Here is a 13,032-nt window from a genome sequence, read left to right as displayed (position 1 = left end):
GAGTCCAGATGAGACTGGCTGGCTTGAGATAAAACAATCTTGCAGCAGTATCTCAGATTGGAACCACCAGTCTGTTTTGGACATTAGAACTTCTTGTTGATTGTTTTTTGTGCTGAACCAAGATAGCAGCACAGGTTGGCTTGTAAAAGTGATGAATTTCCTCCTCACTAAATTAGACGTTATGGAGGCCATTTGATGCCCAAAAGTACATGTCATATGGGTGAATTCCCAAATCTTTGTTAGATATCCTATTCTAGGTAATATCTTTCAAGCATAATCAAATGTTTAACCTGGATAAATGCTGTAATTTAGTGTCAGCAAACTCCTAGCCCTTCTAAACATTTGGTTATGGCCATCAGACAGAACGATCAATTGGTGTTTTCTATTTAATTGCGTGCAAGACCCTACATTGTCTAAGATGCAGAGTAGATACTGTTGGCATGAATTAGCCCAGACTGACAAAGAAATGGCAAAAGTGAGGACTGTAGATGCTGGAGATCAGAGTCAAGATTAAAGTGGTACTGGAAAAGCACAGCAGGACAGGCAGCATCCGAGGAGCAGGAGAATAGATGTTTTGTCCAGGAGCCCTTCATCAGGAAGGAGGCTGGGGAGAAGGTAGCTAAGAGTACAATAGGTGGATGGAAGTGGGGATAAAGGTGGTAGGTCAGAGAGGAGGTGGAGCAGATAGGTAGGAAGGAAGATTGGCAGGTAGGACAGGTCATGAGGATGGTGCTGAACTGGAAAGTTGGAACTGGGGTAAGGGTGGGGGAGGGGAAAATGAGGAAACTGGTGAAGTCCACATTGATGCCCTGGGGTTGAGGGGTTCAGAGGCGGAAGATAAGGCGTTCTTCCTCCAGACGTCGGGCGATGAGGGAGTGACGATGGAGGCGGCCCAGGACCTGCATGTCCTTGGTAGAGTAAGAGGGAGAGTTGAAATGCTCAGCCATGAGCCGGTGGGGTTGATTGGTGCAGGTGACCTGGAGATGTTCCCTGAAGCGCTCTGCGAGAAGGCGTCCAGTCTCTCCAACGTAAAGGAGACCACATTGGAAGCAATGGATACAATAAATGATGTGTGGAAGTGCAGGAAAATCTTTGATGGATGTGGAAGGCTCCTTTGGAACCTTGGATGGAGGTGAGGGGGGAGGTGTAATTGCAATTCCTGCAGTGGCAGGGGCAGTGCCAGGAGGGGAGGGTGGCTTGTTTGGTGGGGGGGGGGGGTGGAAAGACGTGGACCTGACCAGTAGTCACAGACAGAATGGTTTTTGCGGAAAGAGGATAGGGGTGGGGAGGGAACTATATCTCTGGTGGTGGGGTCTGTTTGTAGGTGGCGAAAATGTCGGATGATGCGATTCATGCGGAGGTTGGTGGGATGGAAGGTGAAGACTGTGGAGAGGTTTCTGTCCTTGATACAGGTGGGGTTTGACAACAGAGGTACTGGACGTGGATGAGATGCGTTGGAGGGCATCTTCAACCACATGGGAGGGGAAATTACAGTCTTTACATCTGGTGCGTTCTGTGGTGGAATTGGCCCTCCTGGGAGCAGATACAGCAGAGGCGGAGGGAATATGGGATATCATTTTTGCAGGAGGTAGGGTGAGAAGATGTGTAATCCAGGTAGCTGTGGGAGTCGGTGTGTTTGTAAAAAAAGAAGTCAGTGTTGAGTTGGTCATCGTTAATGGAGATGGAGAGGTCTAGGAAGGGGAGGGAGGTGTCAGAGATGGTCCAGGTAAATTTAAGGTCAGGATGGGATGTATTGGTGAAGTTGATGAACTGTTCAACCTCCTCGTGGGAGCACAAGGTGGCACCAATGCAGTCTTCAATGTAGCAGAGGAAGAGGCAGGGAGTGGTGCCATTGTAACTATGGAAGATGGACTGTTCGATACAGCCAAAGAGACAGGCATAGCTGGGGCCCATGGCTATCCCTTTCGTATGGAGGAAGTGAGAGGATTGGAAGGAGAAATTGTTGAGGGTGAGGACCAGTTCAGCCAAATGAATGAGCGCGTCAGTGGAAGGGTATTGGTGGGGACGTTAGAAGAGGAAGAAACGGAGGGCTTGGAGGCCCTGGTCATGGCAGATGATGGTGTAGAGGGATTGGATGTCCATAGTGAAGATGAGGCGTTGGGAACCAGGGAAATGTAAGTCTTGGAGGAGGTGGAGGGTGAGGGTGGTGTCTCGGATGTATGTGGGGAGTTCCTGCACTGGGGCTGGGGGGTGGGGGGGGGGGGGGGGGGGGGGGGGGAAAGAGAGAGATAGGACAGTATTGAGGTAGTTGGAGATGAGTTCGGTGGGCAGGAGCAGGCTGAGACAATGTGTCAGCCAGGGTGGTCAGGCTTGTGGATCTTGGGAAGGAGGTAGATCGGGTGGAGCAGGTTCCGGAACTATGAGGTTGGAAGCTTTGGGTGGGAGATCTCCAGAGGTGATTAGATTGTGTATGGTCTACCCCACACCGCCCAACACAATTTGGTTCAAATGCAGAATACACCTTTACTATTGAGCTGTTTCGTTTTCTATTTCTGAATTTCTTGCAGTATGAAACAACCACTTGAATTTCTAATATGAATGTGAGATAAAAGGAATAAAGGGTGTAAGTTTCGAAATGTACAGAATTTAACGAAAAATCAACATGAACTACTAAACTACATATAATTACACTTAATAAGTCCAATGTTGTTCAAAAACAGGAGATATTGAGAATAAACCTGTGACATTTGCCACATAATACTGACCTTGCAATATCAAGTGCTTTCTGTACCTTTGCCTGTACAGAACCAAGCAAATCAGCACCCATTTTCTTCAATAGTTGAGTTAATAAAACAAATAGCCAGTCTTGAAGATCTTCCTTATGAACATGAATAAAGTCGACCAGTGTTTCCAAAAACATACTGAAAACCTAAAAATATCGACATATTAAGAATCATGCTTTTGCAGCAAGTTTTATACTTTAGTAGTTTGTATGAATTCACCAAATGCCAATGTTTGCAAACAAGCAAAAACTAAGCAAATTTGCATGTACACTATACAACGTCTATACCTATTTTTAGATTCTCAAATATTATTAACCTCAATCTTCATGCAATTGCAATATTTAGGAAACCTTTACAACATTTTTCTGATGCTAAGAAAATTCTTACCCAATTTGTCAGTTTAAATCTGAAATGCGCTTCTCATTTGTCTTATCCAATAACCCTGACGCAAAGTGGTTCAGACTGAGCATTGTCATTGCAGTGGCAGTTCTGATATTAGCATGAAAGCCATGCAGACCTGAGACCACTTCAACACGTAGTTTCACATGCATGATTCTGCATTTATGCATTAAGTGTAGCATGATGCAAAACCAAGTTTAAAAAATACCCAATATATTTTGGCAGTTATAGGGAACTTTTTTTACATTCTAGAAACTAACTTCTTTTCCTCCCTCTAAAGACCCTGTTAATATGATGGCACAGGTTTCAGTCCAGATTCTTAACCAAAACAGTAACAATTCCAGTCTAAGCCTGAAAGTAGGCCATTTGACAGCATGAGGCAACATGGTTAGACCCCACAACCCGGTAATCAAAAATATGCATTTCCAGCAGAGGTCAAGTCATATCCAAGGACTAGTCCTTCCACTCCCCCTTCTGGCAGTGCTGAAGTTAATTATATTCTACCATCAATCTGGTCCAGATCAACCAACTCAGCATAGACCAATGAATAAAGTGAGGATTTTAATTGTTTAAGTGTCTCATCAATCAGTCTGAACATGTGGGAATTTTTTAAACTTAGTACAGCATTTAGTTAAAATTAAGAAAGAAGCAAAGCACACAACTGCTGCTGAGCAACGGGGCAGGTTAGCCAGCTGGGAAGCATGCACACTATGTTGCTGGGCTTGGATCTGTAGTAGATTTTAACACCACCTAATTGAAAATCTCTCTATATTTTCTTGCATGGGAAAGTCTGACAAAAAAAAAGCTATCTTCTGCGTGGTTGTGCAATATTTATAGTCAGTGGATTTGTTTAATGAAAGAAAATACAAGTTGATTAGCCATGACATTTACAGTTAAATACAAATAACTTGCACCCACAGCCACTCAATTTAATTGCACAGGAATAAACCTGAATCTGTGTTTTTATGCATTACGCATCATCAAAATGAGATGGAAATGAGATTACGTTGCTGATTGCATGGGCTTATTTTGTACATTTCAACAGACATAGTTGAAGGAAAAACTGCACAAATGTTTTGAAGTACCATTACTAGCAGAACAATAGCAGTTACATAGAAATAATACAACATTCTGTGACTGGTGATCCAAATATCGGATTATTCTGAAAACAATTAGTTATTCATCGAAAGGGAGAGATGGGAGCATGATAGAGCTTAAAAGATACATGAATGATTGTGAACATTGGACAGAAAAGTAAATCAAATAGAAAATGGAAGAATAATATAAAATATAATGCACTGCACACCATAAATCATTGAAATGATCTGTTTGAGCATGCAACAACAGTGACAGCATTGTACAATTTGTCGGAGGATTAAGACAAGATATAAAATTTATATTATACAACTTGGAGGATTTTCATGATGTATTCAAACCCAAAAGAAATTCCAAACTCAACTTTAACGGCCCTCAATTTTTCACCATTCTTTCTTGGCCAAGTACCTGTACATGCCTTTGAATACATACTTAATACTGAATGTTTATTAAGACTAAGTCGTTACCAATGACCCAACATTCAGTATGACAGAACATTACAAAGCAAAGATGTTTTAATACCATGGAGTTCAGTCCCTAAAATTACTTTAATAAACTCAGTCGACCAAATGAAAGTGATCTGGATAAATCAGAAGAAATGTGAACCCCAGTTCTACCAAACAGCAAAATGCTTGTGCAATCACACAATCTGCCCAACTAATATTCACTTCATCTTTTGACAAATTGAGTTTTTCATTTTCACTCATTTTCTAACTACCTTGGTCAGTATTAAGTTAACTTTGGGAATGTGAAGAAAAGGAAAGCAGCAACATTATTCAGCTGGTGAGGTAAATTTATTCTTAGAATATGAAAATTAGCATTTCTACATACTGAGTGAACTGATAACAGAAAGAACAATATCCTTTGAACAAAGCTTTGTTGCAGACCTAACATATGATTCCTTATGATCTCTTCCAATTCCACCTAAGCAGCCTAAATGTGAACAAAATGGATAGGGAGGAGAGGAAATAATACAATGGAGGGCAATGAGTGGAAATCTTATTAAAATAATGAACATGTCTGTTGAGAAATATCTACAGGGTCTGTAACTAAACAGGGAAACTAGGCACAATCATGCTTTGGGAGCAACTGGATTATTGATGGCTACAGAATAATCAGGGCTGTAATCAAATATTGCAGTCAACAATATATTTAAAAAAAAGGAAAAAATGGGGGATGGAGAAAGCTTCATTTATTTGGGATAACAGAAGAAAAAAGACAGTTGTCAGCAAAACAAGAACAGAAACCCGATGGTTCAAGATAAGAAATAAAAATCAAATACACCTTATTTTGAAAGGGAGTACAATAAGATATATATAGGCAAATTAGAAATTGAGTAAAAAGAAATGGATTAATCAAGGAGGATTTCAACCACTCATATTAGTTGGAATGAAGACAAAAGCAAAGAAATTCCAACAGTATGATTATCTAGCATGAACCGGGGTGAATAAATGTCCCCTAATTTTTATTTCAGAAATAGTGACCATAATATAATTCATTTTAATTTGGTAATAAGGAAGGACATAAAAGTATAATGAAAACAATGTTAATAGATTGCTTAACAGCTTTTTGAGGATTTGAGTTAGAACTTTAAAAATTGATAGTATTGGCAAACAAGGATGTACAACAAGTGGTGCACACTAACTATTCATAAATATATAATTACATTTTGCAAAGATTTTCTTCTAAGAGGAAAGAACAAACTAAACATGAGTAAAACTCCATTGATGAAGATAGATAAAATGGAACAATTAAGGGAGAGGGAAAAGCATATGTTAGGTACGTAGACAGCAGAAAATGACTTATTTCTGTTTATCCTGTGCAATATTTCTCATCACAGGAGGCCACATGCAAAACTTCAAAAATATAAATATGAATGTAATAATTAAAATAAATACTCACAATCACAACTGAACACAGGACTTACTAGGACACAGGTACAAGTTAAGAGAGATGTTTATTTATAACAGCTAAACATTCCTACCAAACAGGTAATTTATGTTCTTTCATAACTTCCATTCATTTTGCCTATCATAAAGGTAATAAATATAAGAGATATTTCTAGCTTGATGAAATATGCTGCAAGATTAGACAACAAAAGTGAGTCAAATAGAAAACTTCCAGACTACAAAAAGGATCACCTTCATATTGTCACAAAGTATAGGAGTACAGGAGTATATCTGTAAAAAGATTTTTTCCTCAAAGATATAACAATTCAAAGTACTTTCAACATCCATTTTTGTGACATTGAGGAAGTGGTAAGCATGGTCAGTGGACGATGGTCCGACGTCAGAGCTGACAACTTCATTACAAACAAACAAATTCAATGAAGTGATAACAGTTTTTAAATGGATGTGTCTTCAATCATGATGGAAAAGGAGGCATGGCTTCATTGGAATTATTCTTGCAACATAGGCCTCTAAACTCTCCAGAGCTGGTATGGAGAGACACAAAGGCCCTAGCAGAAAATACTAAGTGGCCAGATTAAAACAGTCAGTTTTCTGTTGCTGATTAAAAGATCTAAGCCAGTATATTTTCACATAATTGTGGTAATGGAATCATTGAACAGTCCAATACCTACATCTGCAATGCAATACTGGAGACAGGACTATCATTTCTGCAGTGAGAACCATGGGACGTACTCCAGATAACTATTTCTGCTACCTTGAGGTATTTGCTAACCTCTACAAGTATGCTGTCTGAAGGTGTTCCTGCCACTAACCCTTCTTTGTCTTGGATTTATCTCATTATAGTGATGTATACTCTACCTCTAATTAAGTATTGATTGAAGGGGCATTGTTTCACATAACTAGGTTGATTGCTCGACAGTGTGCTGGAAGAGCACAGCAGGTCAGGCAGCATCCGAAGAGCAGGAAAATCAACATTTTGGGCCGGACCCCTTCATCAGGGCTGGCCTGCTCCTTGGATGCTGCCTAACCTGCTGTGCTTTTCCAGCAACACACTCAACTCTGATCTCCAGCATCTGCAGACCTCACTGTCTCCTGATTGCTTGACAGCATGAGTACAATTTTACTTTATCAGGTATAATGTCTTAGATCATAGGGAGCTCAAAAATACAGCTTGTCCCTCAAAGGTGGAGCAGAACTCGTTGCCTCTACCCATATGCTGTGTGACTTCAGATGAATGGATGCAATTAATGTGTCACGAAAATTATCGCTTCAGAACCATTACCTCATATAACAGGAACAACTAAGCATAATGGGCTGATGAACCAAGTTGCTCCTCTATCTATATCCATCCAGAATTTGGTAGTTTTGGTAGAGAAAGTCGAGAAACTTGCTGAAGAGCCCTCCACGTAAATAATTCATTGACATTCTTGTATTGAATGCAACTGCACATTTTATTATGAATAATATGTATTTACCACATCACATATCATGAGGTACTTATATCAAATGAACAATCAGCTAATCAGTCCATTTGTCAACTACCTAAACTTAGGACTAAGTTGTGCATTGAGCAGCATGAACTCAGCAACATAAACAGCTTCAATGCAGTACATTCCAATCAGAGAGCTGGATGAGCTATGTCCAGTTATACTTCCCTGCATTATCAACATGGTTCTTCAGTAAGTAAGACACCACAGTCAGCAAAATTGTCCTTTTAAAAAAAAGTGTTAATTCATATTCGTTGTTGAAATGCAATGAAAGTGGATGAATTCAATGGATATCTTTTCTAAATTGCAATTTGAAATGCACACTGTATTTTCAGTCTTTCATCCACTGGAACATGAGACTTTTCACCATAAGGAGGCAGATTTCCTTTTTACAATAATTCTGATTAAAGAATATCTGGCATACTCTTTGGTAAGTAAAATTTTCTTTGGTAAGTAGAATAAGTCTAAAACCTTTAAGTTTGTTTAAAGCCAACATCCAATGGATTTAGTATACAATGTGTGGTGGATCACAGGGACTGTAATATTGGGAACACCCTCAAGGTAAAATGGTTCTGGTGAAAACCCTGGAATAAATGCAAAAAAGATAGATGTAGCAACAGGAGGAATGAATCACTGAAATTGGATTAGCTGAATGCTGTTTCTCCAAGTAACCCAGTGACCTGCAAAATACAAGCAATTCATTTCAAAATGTCAATTGCATTCAATACAAGAATGGCAAATGAAATATTTACATGAAGGGCTTTTGAGGTAAGTGGTAGTGTCCGTATTTCTGAACCAGGCGGCCCAGGTTCAAGTCCCACCTGCTCAAGAGGTGTGCAATAACATCTTTGAACAGAGCGATTAGAAAACATCTGAAATATTTACATATTTCCTTTGGAGCTTTAGAATTCAACATGGCATTCAGGCTGCCAACTTTGCTTACAGAAGGAACAAATGTCATGTTGGAAAGACGTTTGCTTGTCTCAAGGTGCAACTCAGCATTACTTGCAAGTTTGCAAAACAGTATTTCTGACTTACAACATTAAGAAATAAATAATGGCGTAGATTCACAAAGAATTAAGGCTCAAAGGAAACAATATCAACATGCAGGAATCTATCAACTGAGCCAAAATCCTGCAAATAGGCATGAGTTCCAGCAACAAGGCACATAATAGAGAATGGTGATCAGTACTTCAGCTCAGATGACATGGACATTTTTAGAACCTGGCAAAGATAACGTTAAAGCTATGCTTTACTTCGCTGTAACAAAAACTGATCAAATGCCAACGAAATACACATAGAGGGATCATCCATTTAACACTCTAGAATATTTAGAAGGACTTGAGAAACATCCTCAGCTTTAAATTCAGAAATCTTCACTGAGTACCAAATAAGAATGCTAAAGACAACTACTTGATAAACTATCGAAACATATTGTTATTTTAGTAACCTAAAATTTATGAACTAGCATCAAAGTAGAACACTGTAGAATACCACATCTAAAATACACTGTGGCAAAATTCTGGAAGGCGTAATTCCTTATTTGTAACAATCATATTTAGCTGCCCTTAAGTCCTTAATATTGTTCTGCTGCTAATGTTTTTCACATTCAATGAAACAAATAAAAAGCAGAATAAATAATCATCAGGAATATTAAAATACTTTCAAGTAGGTTGAATAATAAAAAAAAAATGGAGAGAAAAGGGTAAGCAATTTTCTACACAAAGTAAGCCCAATTGACTCTGGCCATGAGAATCAGGTACTGATGTAGCTAAACCACCACAAGTTACAGTAAAATACTAAGGCGATCAGAACTATAAAAGTATCAAGGAAGTAAATAATGGCTGGCTTACATTTTACATTACAATAAACAAAACATATGAAAGAGTTTGAGGCCAAGAAGATTTGGAAATGTTGGAAGCATCTCAAAGGCTTTTGGGTTACTATTTTAAGTTGTGAAGTCCAATTAGCCAAAAAGTCAAAGTGGAAATTAAGAGTGTTCTCATGGAAGATCAAGTAACTTTCCCTTCACTTTGTTGGTCATTTACAGATTATTTAACAACAATTTACAAATAAGAAAAATATATTGAAACTTGATACATAAAAGCCCACAAACTTGATTCACACATAGCTTATAATTTCAGGACTAACAACTGTAACCATAGGAAAATCTACTATCAGCACCATTGGATAGAATCATAGAATTTTATTATACAGAAAGAGACCATTTGACTCCTTCCTGTATTGGCTCAAAAGGGCTATCCCTTACCTAGACCCATTCTCCAGCCCTCTAAATTCATTATTTTCAAACATACATCCAGCTCTCTTTAGAAACTTTGTTTGAAATCTGTCTCAAACACCTCCCAGAGAGCACACTTCAAATCCTAACAACTCAGAGTAAACAAGATTCTCACTCCTAGCTCTCTTGCTGACAATCAAAACTTCTCTAATCTTTTGTAATTCACAATATCATTCTAGTAAATCTCCTTTGCACTCTCTCCAAGGCTTTAACATTCTTCCTTAAATAGGGTGCTCGGACCTGAACACAACACTCCAAGTGAGTTGTGGAGGTGTTGCATCACTTCTTTGCCTTTACATTCTGTGTCTTTCTGATCTTCAGTTCTAAAGAAGGATTACTGGATCTGAAATGTTGGCACTGCTTTCTCTCTATTCTCCACTGTCAGACCTGAGTTTCTCCAGCAATTTCTGCTTTTGTTTCAAAATTTGCAGTTCTTTAATTTTTTACTGACTGTGTACTATTCAGGCACTGTTCGTGAATTAAATGGCGAGGATGCCACTAACAATATACAGATGTTAGTGTGTAGCAAGGCTCAATAGGGTCTGGTGTTTAATGGTTTGGTGCATAAGAAGGATGACCAAAAACAAAAGGAGAACTTCAATGAACAGTACAAAACAAGAGACCTGTGCTCAGTCAATCAGTGAACATCCTGAAGTGGAGAGACTGAAAACCGTGCAATTTTTAGGTGTTATTTGTTATTAATACTTGCTATGATAAACTTAATCAACTCTGTAAAACTTGTGAAACACACTTGTATCTGCAATGGATCGTTTAATTAGTTAGGACCACTACTTTTAGATTAGCTCGCTTAAACTCAGTCTACATTGATGTAGGTATTACAATCAAAGTTAAAGTAAGCTCCAAATCCTTACAAAGGAAGAAGTTATTTTAAACCTAGTATTAAAATAGGAGCAATGGATGATCTCTATTAATGGATCCACTTATGAAGAGAGTGAATTTAATATGACAGAGTTTCACATTTGGTTTTAGGATAAGAAAGATAGGCTTGAAGTTAGTGACTTAAATAAAGGCAATATCAATTATATGAGATAGAATTGACTACAATGGACTGGGAAAATAGATTAAAAGATAAAATGGCAGAGTAGTAGTGACAAACATTTTGAAGGTAAATCCCTCTGCAGCTCAGAATCTCACAGTTGTTCTGTGCTTATGTAATATTCTGCTTTTTTATTCTTCTTGCCAAAGAGAACTTCATAACTTTCCATAGTATATCGCAAAATACATCTGCGAAATCTTTACCTACACGTGAACACCTATATCCGTCTGCAATCACCTTTTGTCTTCTTCACATCATACTTTGCTACCTATCCCTCTGTCGTCTGTGAATTTAGCTGTGCTTTTGCTTCTCTCATCTAAGTCATCAATATATATTGTAAAAAGCTGCGGCTTCAGCACAGACCTTCGCTTATTTTATGCTGCCAATCAAGCAAAGACCCATTTATGTACGTTTTGGTTTCGGTCACCAAGCACATAATCTACGCATGCTAATATATTACTTTCATACCCAATGAGAACTCAAAATTTGGTTAAACATGATTTGTGGAGTCAGGAGAGGAATTACATTCTGCAGGATTCTTAGCCTTTGACCGGCTAGTGCAGTTCAATTCCTGGTCAATGGTAACCCTAGGAATGCTGATAGTAGAGGCTTCAGAGATGATAATGCCACTGAACATCAAGGTTAGACGGTTAGAGCTGCCTGTTTAAACTTGTGGTAAGCTGGCTTCCTCTCAGACTCTAATTCCTTCCTCCTGATTAATACTGCAATCATTCTCTGCTATTCTTTACATTCTGGTCAGTTATCTGACCAGCTATTTACCTTGGCACACTATTATGTTTTCTTTTGACACTTTCCTTTCCTAACATTTTCAGTTAACCTCCTACAATGAGAGAACATTCAAAAGCATGGACTATCACAGGAACATAGTTATTCAGGACATTTTCATATCTCCTGAAATGTCTGCCACTGTGTTTCCAGCGATCCATCCTCTTGTCCAGTATTCTAGTTCATTCGAGCTAGCTCAGCTTTCATGCCCATATAGTTGTCTTTATTTTAGTTTGAATTACAAGACTTAGAATCATTAACTCTTGCAAACTTAATGTAAAATTCAATCATACTGTGTTTGCTGCAGCCCAGAGGTCCTTTATTCTGAGGTCATTAATTAATCCTGGTCACATTACACAATACCATGCCTAATATATACGGTTCTCTAGTTGGTTTCAGAGTGTGCTGCTCTAAGAGATAACCCTGAGTATTCTATAAACTTATTTTTTTTTAAATCAGTTTCAAGTAAAGTCACACTGAATATTTCTGCCCCTTTATCCCAAGCACCCAATATTTCTTCCTCTTTACTTTGTCCTACATCAAGATTACTGTTAGAGGTCTTGGAAACCACTTTCACAGGTGATTGCATTCCATCTTTATCGAACTGATTGTATGTTCTGATCTCCCATCTCTAAATATTGCATAAGTCCTACCCTTGACTAACAGTGCTATTCCCCCACACACCCAACCTTCTGATTGATTGTCATATATATCCTAGATGTGTTGGTTGTAACCTTCCGAAATTCCCTGGATTCTGGAGTAGTCACATTGGACTGAAAAACTGCAAATGCAGCATCAAGTTCAAGAAAAGTGCTTGCGTGAATATACATGCATGCAGCAGGGGTACAGTATGTGGGTAAATACGGAAGATACAAATCCATATCTCTAAATCAGGGACAGAAGATTCACTAATATGAAACAGGACTGGGATAAAATGGTTTGGATTTGGAGATGCCAGTGCTGGACTGGGGTGTACAAAAGGTAAAAATCACAACACCAGGATTGGTCCAACAGGTTTATTTGGAAGGATTAGCATTCAGGCACTGCTCCTTCATCAGGTGGTTGCATCCACAACCATCTGATGAAGGAGCAGCTCTCCAAAAGCCAGTGCTTCAAATAAACCTGTTGGATTATAACTTGGTGTTGTGTGATTTTTAATGGGATAAAATGGGCCACTTTCAGGTTGGTGAACTGCAATGTAGTACCATATGAATCAATGCTATTTATAATCTATATTAATCATGTTAAGGGACAG

At 38.6% G+C, this 13,032-nt stretch overlaps 1 protein-coding gene across 39 annotated transcripts in view; it reads right to left on the bottom strand.

Annotated features, from left to right (window-relative positions):
• Nucleotides 1–13,032, bottom strand: part of clasp2 (cytoplasmic linker associated protein 2) — a 320,216-nt gene that overhangs the window by 82,846 nt on the left and 224,338 nt on the right. For all 39 annotated transcript variants that reach the window (XM_072571110.1, XM_072571117.1, XM_072571109.1 and 36 more), the window contains one exon: nucleotides 2,727–2,890. In XM_072571110.1, coding sequence (XP_072427211.1) covers nucleotides 2,727–2,890 — 164 coding nt within the window. The remainder of the gene's footprint in view (nucleotides 1–2,726; nucleotides 2,891–13,032) is intronic.

Source organism: Chiloscyllium punctatum, chromosome 5, assembly GCF_047496795.1.
Source record: "Chiloscyllium punctatum isolate Juve2018m chromosome 5, sChiPun1.3, whole genome shotgun sequence".
Classification (NCBI taxonomy): Eukaryota; Metazoa; Chordata; class Chondrichthyes; order Orectolobiformes; family Hemiscylliidae; genus Chiloscyllium; species Chiloscyllium punctatum.
The sequence above is the reverse complement of the archived record's forward strand: the minus strand, read 5'-3'. Positions and strand labels throughout refer to the sequence as shown.